We start from the raw sequence: 13,486 nt of genomic DNA on the forward strand, positions 1-13,486 counted from the left end.
GGATGCATGGAAGCACAATGGAGATTTCTGCTTGTGTGATAACCTGATCATAGGTAAACAGAGTACCAGGAAAGACTGTATTGAAGAAAATATAAAAACAACCTTTTATTTCTAATTGAGGGGGTGTCAGATTGTGGAAAAGCTAAGCAGAATATTTAGATACGTAGTCAAATGTTTGGATTAAATGAAGTTAAATTGCTCCCCCCTCATCTTATGTGCTGAGCTAGAGCTTTTACTTTGAAGCATTAGTAGCATTTTTTCTGCTAGTAGAACAAATATTCCTAAAAGACTGAATCTAATCTGTATTACTGGATTGAATTTTAAATCTTTATGAAATATACATATGAATGTATTACATGGAAGGACTATTTTAGATTGCAGGTTCAATACATTAGGCTTTATAAACAGCTAAAACAAAAAAAACCCAAATTCCTTTCTTGTAAATAATGGTTGAAAAATTATTTTTGTGTCTACCTGTGTGATGTGATAGCTGTCACTCATAGAAAGGAAGGAAAACAAGTAACATTTGTTAATTCTCATGTAGAATGTGAAAGGCAGCTTTCAGAACGTTCAGCATGTTATGAAACTTGCATGGTAGTCTTAACCTCCGAAGGTACTTATTTTCTCTGAATACATATTAGTAATGGTGACTTGAGTTGACCAGTTCTGCAAAGAGTTGGCCTACAAAGAAGTACGGGGTTTTTAGAATGCTCATGTCATTTACTCTGTTTTTCATCAACTTTTAATTAACAGGTTTTAAAAAACAATACTATTGTGTTCATTCATATCATGTTTTTATATCTTTGAAGTTTATAGTAATGGTGGCATGATGTACTAAAATTGTGCCGTGAAGGGGGTGGATTGAGATTTTACCTTGAAAAAAACACGTGTAGACTTATTTTTCTTCTATTTAATAAAATTTAGTCTGTGATAATTTTTCTATTTGCAAATTCTTAGAATGAATAAAGAATAATACGTGCATTTAAAAAAATATTTTTGTATTGATTTTTAGAGGGAGAGGGAGAGATAGAAATATCGATGAGAGAGAAACATCAATATCAATCAGCTGCCTCTTGCACGCCCCCTATTGGGGGTTGAGCCTGCAACCCAGGCATGTGCCTAGACTGGGAATCAAACCAGTGACCTCTTGGCGCATGGGTTGATGCTCAATCACTGAGCTACACTGGCTGGGCGATTCATGTATCTATACCAGTGATGGCAAACCTATGACACGCATGTCAGAGGTGACACGCGAACTCATTTTTTTGGTTGATTTTTCTTTGTTAAATGGCATTTAAATATATAAAATAAATATCAAAAATATAAATCTTTGTTTTACTATGGTTGCAAATATCAAAAAATTTCTATATGTGACACAGCATCAGAGTTAAGTTAGTGTTTTTCAAAATGCTGCCACACAGAGCTCAAAAGGTTCGCCATCACTGATCTATACTAATAAAAGGGTAATATGCTAATTAGACCAGACATCTGCCAGACAGCCTTCCGGACGTCCTTCTGGACAAAGCCACGGTGGCTGGGGCTGAAGCAGAGGTGGTTAGGGGGTGATCAGGCAGGCAGGCAGGTAAGCGGTTAGAAGCCATCGGTCCCGGATTGCAAAAGGGTGCAGGCCATGCTGAGGGACCCCCCGCCTCCACCTCCCCTGTGCGCAAATTTCATGCACCAGGCCTCTAGTTTTGATATAAATGGGATCATACTATATGTGCTATGTGCTCTTTTACATCAGTTTTTAAATAAATCTTGTCATAACTTGATAATGACTTTCTATGGTGTCCTTTATTAATGATTGATTTGAATAGCACAATTATAGAGAAGATTATTTTACAAAAATAGTCAAAGACTTATTGTTTCCTAAGGGCCATTTTTGATCCTTAGATCATCGAATCATCCTTATTGATGTCTATCAAATTGTTGATTTTTTCACAACTATTTTGTCCGCCAGATCTCTATGTGCATATATAACTCAAGCAATTCTCTTACATCACTCTAATTCACAATTAAATCTTGCAGATTTTTCTGAGATTTCAGTGGGAGTATTTTTGCCATCTAAATCTATGTTGTTCCTGAGTTTAGATAGCGGAGGTTTGAATAGTGAGTAATGTGATGTGGTCTGATCACTTGGGCCTCTAACTTTTGGCTGAAAAATATTAAGATTTTGGATAGTTGGGGATTTTTCTAAAATTATGTTTATCTCTTTAATTTCTGAACTCTAATTGGTAGAATTTTGATAGCAAAGGATATTTATATTATATAACCTGTATATTGATGAGATTGGATGCTCATTTGATGGACAGGCAGGGTTATACTGATGGTAAATTAGGAGAGATATTTGAGTGAGGGCCAATTTTTAAATGATGTTTTTATTAGTGTATCTTCCCATACTATGAACCTTCCCCATTCTGAAAAACCTTGTAACTGCATATGTATAGATAATAAATACTAGGGTTTGAGGGGACCCTAAATAAGAACATTTAGTAGGTAAAAAGGAGTGGCTTCTGGATGGCTTTCATCAGAAGAGTTGGCTATAAATGAGTGCTCATTGTGCATAGAGATCTTTAGACTTTCAGCCCAAGATTTGAATGATGCACTTTACTTTTCACACTGTGGTCCTCTCGGTGCATTCTACCTACACACTCAACTCCTGAGAGTCCTTCTCCAACCAAAAAGACTTCCCAGTTCTCTGCAATCCATGGAAATTTTATCGAGTGAAATAAAACCTGGTGTGGTTATTCATCATTTTAGTAATTGTTATTACTTGGGAGAAATAGAAACTGAGCCCAAACCTTTTTCTTTTCATAAATTAGAAGCAGAGATTTAGTGATTAGATGATTTCTATGGTTTCCAGTTATTTATTTGGCCTAGTATACTTACGCAGAAATATCAGAATTCAATAATTGTAAATGGACAAATATACGATGTTTCCTTTTTTGTTTTGATTTGATTCATATCTGACTGAGCAATGCTTCTTCTCTTCTGTCCTTCTAAATGTTGGTTGTTACTTTTAAGGGAGTCTGATTCTTTAAAACTCACCATCATCCTCTGGTTTTATTCTCTAGGCCCTGAACCAGTTGTTTGAGAAAATCATGGCTTTAGACATTGACGAGCGCCACCTCCTGCGTCTTGGTCATGGAGAAGAAGAGCTGGAGACAGAGAAAGATTTCAGCAGGTGAGCAAATGGGGTTGAGTTTTGAAATGGTATACAAAGAATCTTTAACATCAAAAAAGCTAAAAGAGTGTTAAATTATTATTTTGCATCTTTTTGAGTTCTTGCTTTACAGAGCTTACCAAACATTTATTAGCTTCTAAAAAGTCAGAGGAGGAAGGGGGGGGGAATAAATCAGAAAGCAAAGAACAACACACATTAAGTTATTTGGGGTTTTAATTATTAATTTTGGATCAGCCAATGATATTTCTCTGAATTCTTCCCATGAGTATTTCCTCATATTAAACCTAACTTACTAGAGGGCTAGAGTCTAAAATCGAATACCCCCGAACTCAGCGAACATACAGATACTGATGGAATGCTAAATATTATACTTATAATTGTATTGCAGTGGAATTTATAGTTTTTAAATAATGTTATAACAGAGCAGAAGTAGGATTTTAAAAAATGATTTTAGGGACTACTGAGTTTCTATCTAGACAGAAAAATACTTTTGCTTTCTGATACACAAACCAAGCCCCAGGTCTCTTTAAGTGTGTGCTTGATCAATTGGGCATATTTCATTTCTATTCCTTTGTTGTAACTAAAAAGAAAAATAGTGAATATTGTTTCATAATAAAAGTGATATCATTTTTCGTAAAGAAAAATGTTAAATCTAATGAGACAGTACAGATGAAGTGATCATAATTTTACTAATCCAAAACAAGTGTTTGATAGTCTTTTTTTCAATGATCAGCTATAATCTTACTATTAATTATAATTTTACAATTGCCTTTTTAAATTAATAGTTTTATTTTTTTAATATATATTTCTTTATTGATTTCAGAGAGGAAGGGAGGAGAGAGAGATAGAAACATCAATGATGAGAGAGAATCATTGACCATTGCCTCCTGCACACCCCCTACTGGGGATCGAGCCCACAACTGAGGCATGTGCCCTTGGTCGGAATCGAACCTGGAACCCTTCAGTCTACAGGCTGATGCTCTATCCACTGAGCCAAGCCGGCTAGGGCTAAATTAATAGTTTTAAATAATAGTTTTAGATTTACAGAGTAATTAAACAAATATTACATAGGATTCTATTATATTTTGCTTTTTAAATTTAACATTATAGTACAAGATTTGGCATTTTATTACAAACTTTTTATAAGCATTCTCATTTTTTTTCTCATTACTAACGTGTGCATTGTAGGAAACATTTTAAACTATAGATAAGCACATAGAAAAAAAATTACCTGCTGTGATGTTTATATCCTTATAAGTTGGAAATTTCTTTTTTTTTTTTAAATATATTTTATTGATTTTTTTAGAGAGGAAGGGAGAGAGATAGTCAGAAACATGGATGAGAGAGAAACATCGATCAGCTGCCTCCTGCACGCCCCCTACTGGGGATGTGTCCGCAACCCAGGTACATGCCCTTGACCGGAATCGAACCCGGGACCTTTCAGTCCGCAGGCCGACGCTCTATCCACTGAGCCAAACCGGTTTCGGCGGAAAATTCTTAAAAATATAGACCGTGTCTTATCCCTTTTGTATTCTTGATCATCGCTTGCTGCCTCAGAGGTAAACTGAACTCTGGAGCAGCCAAGAACATGATTTCTTCCTTTGTCAAATCTTTAAACATGAGAACTTCAGTGTTTAAAAGCTGTTTTGATCTTTATTAGTAAAAGGTCATAGGGGACATTTTGTTATAGTGGAAAGAGTATGGATATAGCCCTTGGAATGCAATTCTGGTGCCGCTACTTTTTTTTCTTAACTATATATCTCTCTTCAAATTTTATATATACTGTCCAAATTTTAGGCTTCTTACTCATTCAGCAAATACTTGTGAACCTACTAGGTTCAGGTGCCAAACCACATGCTGGGATGACAGAAAGAAAAATGCATTACATTTCAAAGCCTTTAGAACAAAGCTATATTTGTGATGGTATAAAACAGTGCTATTCAAAGGAGTCAGTGGGTAAACTGTATGTTCCTGGTCTGATGAGATGAACTGGCACCAGAATGCACTGTACTTTTTGCTTCTTTGTGAAGAACTTGTTATGGGAAAAAAGAAATTGATAGCTGAACTTAAATGGTGTATTCAGTGATGTCTAATTTTTCTTCCTCACAGACTACTAACACATTTGTAGGTATACTCTGATCCATAGGGTGCACTTTAAGTAACTTTGGTGTAAAATGATCTAAGAACTACTACTTATAGTAAAATATAAACTATGTTTTCTGTTTTGTTGTGTTATTTAATTTGGCCATTTATAGCTTCTGATATGATTTTTCTTGAATATTTTGCTGACAGTTTCCTTTCAAATCTCTTCATTACATAATTTTGCCTTTTTGCTTAATTGTAATTTCTAGGTATGGAAGAGTTAATTATGTCCTGGCTCGAAGAATAGAACTTTTAGAAGAAGTCAAACGGTTGCAAAAAAGCCTAGGGGTTCCAGGGGATGCTTCATATACTTGTGAAACTGCAGGCTATTTCTTCTTATATCAGGTATGAAGTTAAGAGTTTTTAAATCATACTTCACTTGTATGGTCTTCAGTTGGAAACTGAAATGGGTTTTTGAGATCTTTTTTGAAAGCTTTTTTTTTTTTTCAGGGAGTATTTTGAAATACATGCTATTGCCATAGCGATATTGTGAATGTTAAATGTTTGTTTTTTCTATAATCTTCAATTTTCTTTGCAAACTTTGTTTGATGATGCTTTCAATGAAAGGCCAATGTTGGAACTTTAAAATTTTTTCTTTCTTCCTTTTTGCTATTGAAAAAGTTTCTAGTTATTCTTTTTTTTTCTCATTAGTATAAAATAACTAAATATCCCAGCTACCTAATGGTAACAAAGTGCAGTTTTGTAACTTACTTTTACTATGACTATTACTCAAGTAATAAAGAAAAACAATCTCCTTTTAAAATTTCAGAAATAAGTTATGTTTTATAATTAATTTTATTAAATACACAGGAGTTTAAGTTAAAAATTATTTTGACTTCAATTTAGATGTGTGCTCTTTTGCTTTTGTGAGGTTAGTTCTTTGGGTATAAAGCCAATGAGAAACAAAGGCAAATAAAATGAATACAAATGAACTTCAGTAGCCAGTTGGTTTCCTAATAATTTTAAATGGAATAAAGCTTAATCAAATAATGAAGACTTTGTGTAACTTTGTTCTCTTTATAATAATGCTATTTGTATATTTTAGGTATAAATTGTAACAATGAAATTTTAAGATGTATATGAAAGAATGGATTTGTGCTCATTATAAGTAGATACAGAAACCACGTGAGCCCATTTAAAATGAACATATTTCATGTTTTCTTATGAAACAGGAGAGATATGCATCCTACTGCAAAGTAGTCTGCATTAGACTCAGACTGTTTAGAAGTTTGAAGAATGGAGTACAGATCATGCTTAAATGCATATTTGGTACAAAATAAAAATCACTAGGCTATCAGTCAGAACTACGTGTTTTTTAATTTAATTTTTTAAAAATTTTCAACATGTAAGAATCACATGGGGAAAGTTGTTTGAGAGGACATTCTCAAGCTCTGTCCCCAGAGAGTCTCTTTCAATATAGGGTGGCATCTAGGGATGTACATTGTTATTTAGCTTCTCAGATATTCTGCCTAAGGACCACACTTTGAGAAAAACTGGGAGTGTAATGGGAAAAGACCTGGGAGAAGCACAGAGATTGAGATGAATTAAGTAGGAACTTTGAGGTAGAGGCATAGTTAACATTATGCCTGGGTACAATTGACCTCTTATCATAAAAGTCATAGAATGAGCTTTCAAATGTGTACTCAGCTTAACCAGAGTTCTTTATAAATGTACTAAAGAGAATTGGAAAAATTATGAAGGTCTGGGAGAAGAGTTAAATGCCAAATTGATTTAAAAACTGCTAAAGCTGAACTTAATGTGTGGAGAGAAACTGAGATTAAAAAACGTAAGGAATTTCATTAAGCCTTTTGCATAAATGGAGAATATGAAATGTTTGAGGTAAAGTCTCATGAGATGACCCTGAAGTTTTTCCCCCTTTGTACATTTTTTATTAAAGAACCTTTTATTCTATAATCTTAAAGATAAAGTTACTTTGGTAAAAGAATGGCAGTCTAGTTCATCAGTGACTTTAGTAAGAAATAGTTATTTTGAGTTAAAGATTGCCTTTCTTACCCTTTACCTAGCAGACCTTATTTTTACAAAATTTCTTTTATTATTTAAAACATAATTAGCTGGCAAATTTAACCTCAAGTCCTTTTTTTAATAGGTAATGTCTCGCTGGGAAGAGTATATCAGCAAAGTGAAAAATAAAGGTAACACATCACCAGATGTCACGGAAGTCTCCACTTTCTTCCCTTTTCATGAGTACTTTGCAAATGCTCCTCAACCCATTTTTAAAGGTCGGTCTTATGAAGAAGACATGGAAATTGCTGAAGGATGTTTCAGGCATATTAAGAAAATCTTTACTCAGCTTGAGGTAAGGATTCTCTTTAAAGGTTTTAATTTAGGTGTTGGTTTGGTTTTGTTTTTTATGTGAAGTAAAAAGTTTTTCTAACTTCCCTTTAAAGGTTTTAAGTTTAGATGTTGGTTTGGTTTTGTTTTTTATGTGAAGTAAATGAAATATTCAAATCTGACAAACCAGATTATTACTTTTAAGTGAGCTTATTGCACATATTTATAGTTCTAGTTCCAGAAATAAGTAAAATTTAGTATGAATTGAATGCCCATTATCCTGGCTTTTCTGGTGTCATAGTCTTAATATTTGAGAAAGGGATGCTTGCATCAGGAGATTGAACAATGGTTCTTTGAGTTGGAGTCTGAGACTGCCACGTGGGCATTCTTAGTTCTTCATGCCTCTTCTTTAGTAGGCAAGTGAGGTTGCTGGTTAGCCAGGATGGTTGATCCTGACTAGTAAAGTGAAATAAGAATCACCACTATACAAAGAATATGTTTGAAGAAGAATGTGTTTGGAACCCAGGGACCCGCTTCATTTTTCTGCTCTTCTGTCACCTGTGTACTCAGTCCACTGCATTAAATTCACCTTTGTTATGAATACTTGAAATAGTTTCCATTTTCCTGGAGGGACTTTGAGTAATATAAATATAGTGATAATTTATCTTTTATTCAGTATTCTTGGGGTTTTTTGTTTTAATCTCCACCCTAGGGTATGCTTAGAGAGAGGAAGGGGAAGAGAGAGAAAGAAAAGCAAAATTAATGTGAGAAAAACCTCTATTGGTTGCCTCCTGTGAGCGCCCAACCAGGGATCGAACCCGCACCCCTTTGGTGTATATGACAATGCTTCAACCAACTGAGCCACCCAGCGAGGACTAGTATTCTTGTTGATAATGCAAATGTTTTACTTTTTACAAAAACAGTCCAAATTATAGCTTGACTATCAGTTATAATTTGAATTCAATTAGTACCTAATTAATAATGAAGAGAATTATGATTCTTTAGGCCTGGTTTATGATATCTTTAAGTTCTTAGGAATTAAGTCTGATTAACTGGATTGTATGGATGTTTGCATAAGCTGTGTTCATTTTCCTAAAATAGTTTCTCACTGTCCCTCCTTCTCCCACTTCTGTAGGAATTCAGGGCCTCTGAACTGCTTCGAAGTGGACTGGACAGATCTAAATACCTTTTGGTGAAAGAAGCCAAAATCATTGCCATGACCTGTACTCATGCTGCCTTAAAACGACATGATTTAGTCAAGTTAGGTTTCAAGGTAAAGACTTATATTTTAGTTTGTTAATTCATCATTTGTTTAGCTGTTAGTTTGTTTTGTTTTTAACGTAGGCCATTTCCCTTGGAGATTGGCCTACCTCTTTTAGAAGTTTGCATTTATAATAACTTAAAAATGTCTCTAAAAAGTGATAACTTCCTATGTTTATATGATTAGTCAACTCTAAATGTAATTTTTCTAAATTAGTAATATATCCATTAAATAATATTATAACCATATGATTGTCTAACCAAATTGTAATACCTACTAAGGTAGATTAATATATTTTCACTATGTGAAAAATATCTGAACAGAACTGAAAGCTATAAAGATAACATTTGGTGATGTTTTTCACCCATTAAATAAACATCTGTATGCTCACATTGTTCATGCTTTAAGAATACATTCAGTCCCAGTTATTTGTTCATTCAGTAAAGAAAAAGCCTTCCATGTGAGGACATGGAATATTTAATCTGTGAGGATGAGATTAAATTACTTAATCACATGATAAAGACCAAAGAGCTAAAGCGCATGGTATATAGCCTGTGGCTTAGTTGAAATGGAATGTAATAATTGAACAAACAAATTTGAATTTGCAGACTGACTTTGCTAGTGATACTGATGTAGACTCTGTTTCAATGCACATCATTTAACTTCCCTGAAACTGATTTATCTGTGCTTTTTTACAATAGGGTTCCTTACTAGTTTGAATTCAGAATTTGCAAAGCATTTGTTGTTGATGAAAGTAACTGACAAATTTTTTAGTGTTATTCGTTCACTGAAAGATAGGTGTTAAGTAAATTGAAGGTGATAGAATTGTTGTTATCTCGGATAAAAGGTTTCTCAGCTGCAAGTAGGACAAATAATGTATTAAAAGGTAGTGTGAAGTTACCCTTTTGAAAATTATTAGTGAGATTTTTTTCACCTAAATATTTTATTCTTGGGGCTGACATAAAATATACTTTGAGTTTTATATTAAATCATATCAGTTCAATAACGGGGAGATGATGCAGTTGTAATTAGGATGTTATGCTTGCATGCCGCTTTCCATATTCTAAAACACACTACTTGTAGCTTATCACATTTTCATTTTTCATTTCTATACTTACATTGTGCTACACACCTAAAGATTGTTAGCATGAGTGCTGATAGTATCTCTTGGATTTTTTTATGTTTTTAATTTTAACATTTTATTTTTATCCAATTTATACATGTCTATCTGGTTTAAGAGCTAAAAAACCTTGTAGATCTGCTTAAAATTTTAATAAGGCAATCCCTTATTTCTTGATTATCCCCAATTATCCAGTCTTTCAACTCTTTTAGCTTTTCCTTTTTTGTTTTAATCTACATCAATAAAGAATGTTTAATTTCCATGTTAGGCCTTATCTTTTGACTCTGTGCTGTCCCCAAGGAAACATGTGTGCACATTCCCAGTATAGTTATGTCATAATTCTGCTTTGTGATTAAAAATCTCCTTTTTAAAAAGCAGAATCTATAGGTAAGTTTTTGTAAGTTAAATTGCAGTACATTTTTAGATTTTTTCAGAAAGCAAGCTCCTTAAGCTTTCTTTGAGCCACTCCCATTCTTTTTTGCATAGTGTGTCTAGGATCGTGAAAGTCCATGCAGGGACTTCTGTGAAAATGTGGCTTTTTGAACATCTTCCTTCTTCTAAGCTCCCACCCAGATTACCAATAGGGAAGTTCAGTATCAGATAGATGTAGAAAAGATCTCCAGCCACATGCCTAAACCTTTTTCAACAAGAAACAGTGCAGAATTGAACTTTAACTTCTATCCTGTCCAATGGAGTTCCAGCTCAGCTACCAATCTTGGACAAATATAGATGCAAACATATTTTGATAAGCACTAGTGGGGTCCCTCAGCCTGGCTTGCAGAGATCAGTGGACCTCCGCACCACCACAGCCCAGCCTTACCCGCCAGCTTGTCGGGCTTCAGCCAGCTTTTCACAATGATCCTGCACAACACGAAGTAGTGCACAAAGTGGCAGGTGGCTGGAGAGAAGCCCAGCCCTGGCTGGGCCGCACACCGCTCCTGCTCATCCCGGCCCCACTGTACCTGCTGCCTCCATTCGCCACTCAGGTGCACAGGAGGAGTGTCTGCGGGAGAGGCTCCAGCAGCCATAGCTGCTCTCGCCAACTGTGAGCCTGGCGGTGCCTGGTGCCCGTCTGTCAGCTGAGCGGCACTCCCTCTGTGGAAGTGCACTAACCACCAGGGGCAGCTCCTGCGTTGAACGTCTGCCCCCTGGTGGTCAGTGCACCTCATAGCTACTGGCCAGTTGTCCAGTCATCTAGACGCTTAGGCTTTTATATATATAAACTAGTGGCCCGGTGCATGAAATTCGTGCACAAGGGGCGGTGTCCATCAACCCAGCCTACACCCTCTCCAATTTGGGACCCCTCAGGGGATGTCTGACTGCTGGTATAGGCCCCATCCAGGATGGGGCCTATAACGGGAGTCGGATAGCCCTCTCACAATCTGGGACCACTGGCTCCTAACTGCTCACCTGCCTTCATGCCTGATGACCCCTACCTGGCCACCCTGCCAGCCTGATTGCCCCCCTGCCAGCCTGGTTTCCCCACACAGCCTGCTGTGCAGCCATTTGGTTGTCCCTCACTAACCCTCCTGCTAGCCTGGTCGCCACACACAGCCTACTGTTTGGTCGTTACTGTGATGGCGTCCTGGGCAATTTGCATATTCCTCTATTATTAGAAAGATAACCATTCTGACAGGGTGAGATGATATCTCACTGTGGTTTTAATTTGCATTTCTCTGATACTTAGTGACATTGAGCAGCTTTTCAGATGTCTATTGGCCATTTGGATGTTCTCTTTGGAGCAGGGTCTATTTAGATATTTTGCCCATTTTTTAAATGGATTTTTTTTTAGTGTTGAGTAACAAATTTTGGCTATTAACCCCTTATCAGATGTATCATTAGCCAATATGTTCTCCCATAAAACCCCCCACCCCCGAGACCCAGGCTCCCAGCCACTCCTTCAGCGGTGGCCAGGGTGGGCGGGAAGCTTGGCTTCCTTTGTTGCTTGTGGCAACCCAAGCCTCCAACTCCATGGCCGCCACCATCTTTGTTGGGTTAATTTGCATACTCACCCTGATTGGCTGGTGGGTGTAGCGGAGGGACGGTCTATTTGCATGTTTCCCTTTTATTAGTGTAGATTAGTTTAAAAAGGGAGTGTTAAGCATTAAGAATAAATATTATCCTCCTACCTTCTGTTTCCCTAGAAAACAAAATAAGAGAATACCTTCAAACAGAAAACAAAGGAACTCTAATATGTAGTTAGTGAGATTCTCAAAGACTGTGTTTTACCAATAAAACAAGGTATAAGATACACTATGTAGCAATCAGAATTAGGAGGGAAGTATAAAACGTTGAGAATTGATATCGAATTAGGCAGATAAAAGAAGTAACCATCAAAGAAAGAATTAAATATTTTTATGTTGGAGAGAGACTTTTTTTTATTACTTTACATACTAGAGGCCCGGTGCATGAAAATCGTGCACTTGGGGCAGGAGGTGCGGGGTCCCTCAACCCAGCCTGTGTCCTCTCGCAGTCCGGGAGCCCTCCAGAAATGTCCAAGTGACGGCAGTTGGACATCAGAGGCAGGAGAGGCTCCTGCCATCACCGCTGCATTCACCAGCCATGAGTTTGGCTTCTGGCTGAGCAGTGGCACACCCCCTGTGGGAGCACACTGACCACCAGGGGGCAGCTCCTGTGTTGAGCATCTGCCCTGTGGTGGTCAGTGCGCATCATGGTGACCTGTCGTTCCGCTATTCAGTAAATTTGCATATTAGCTTTTTATTATATACTAGAGGCCCGGTGCACAAAAATTTGTGCACTTTGATGGGGGGTTCCCTCAGCCTGACCTGGCACACCACCTGTGGGAGCACACTGACCACCAGGGGGCAGCTCCTGTGTTGAGCATCTGCCCTGTGGTGGTCAGTGCGCATCATGGTGACCTGTCATTCCGCTATTCAGTAAATTTGCATATTAGCTTTTTATTATATACTAGAGGCCCGGTGCACAAAAATTTGTGCACTTTGATGGGGGGTTCCCTCAGCCTGACCTGCACCCATTTGCAGTCCAGGACCCCTTGGGGGATGTCCACCTGTCAACTTAGGCCCACTCCCCAGGCGATCAGGCCTAAACTTGCAGTCAGACATCCTTCTGGCAGCCAGGGAGCCCTCGGAGGATGTCCGACTAAAGGCTTAGGCCCCCAAGGGAGCTGTGATGAGGAAGCTGAGGTGACAGAGGAGCCACGCTGTCCTGCCCCACTGCCCTGGGTCGGGTCGCACACGGGAAACCTGGGTTGGCTGGCGGATCGCTGCTGCCCCGCCCGGCCGCCCCGGGTAGGGTTGCACACGGGACACCCACCACCCCGGGTCACAGATAGCAGGCCCGGATGGCAGCAGGGCAGGTGGGATGGCGCTCTCCTGCCCTGCCTGCAGTATGTAAATTAGCCCCATCTTTGTTGGAGGTTAATTTGCATATCGTGCTGATTAGCCAATGGGAGGTGTAGCGAAGGAATGGTCAATTACCATGTTTGCCTATTATTAGATAGGATGAT

At 37.6% G+C, this 13,486-nt stretch overlaps 1 protein-coding gene across 1 annotated transcript in view; it reads left to right on the forward strand.

Moving 5' to 3' along the window:
- AQR (aquarius intron-binding spliceosomal factor) overlaps positions 1-13,486 on the forward strand; it is a 90,758-nt gene that overhangs the window by 60,974 nt on the left and 16,298 nt on the right. Inside the window, exons 25-28 of the mRNA XM_006778172.2 lie at positions 3,075-3,184; positions 5,536-5,671; positions 7,434-7,643; positions 8,754-8,891. Coding sequence (XP_006778235.1) covers positions 3,075-3,184; positions 5,536-5,671; positions 7,434-7,643; positions 8,754-8,891 — 594 coding nt within the window. The remainder of the gene's footprint in view (positions 1-3,074; positions 3,185-5,535; positions 5,672-7,433; positions 7,644-8,753; positions 8,892-13,486) is intronic.

This window comes from Myotis davidii, unplaced genomic scaffold (genome assembly GCF_000327345.1).
Source record: "Myotis davidii unplaced genomic scaffold, ASM32734v1 scaffold46, whole genome shotgun sequence".
In the NCBI taxonomy this organism is placed as follows: Eukaryota; Metazoa; Chordata; class Mammalia; order Chiroptera; family Vespertilionidae; genus Myotis; species Myotis davidii.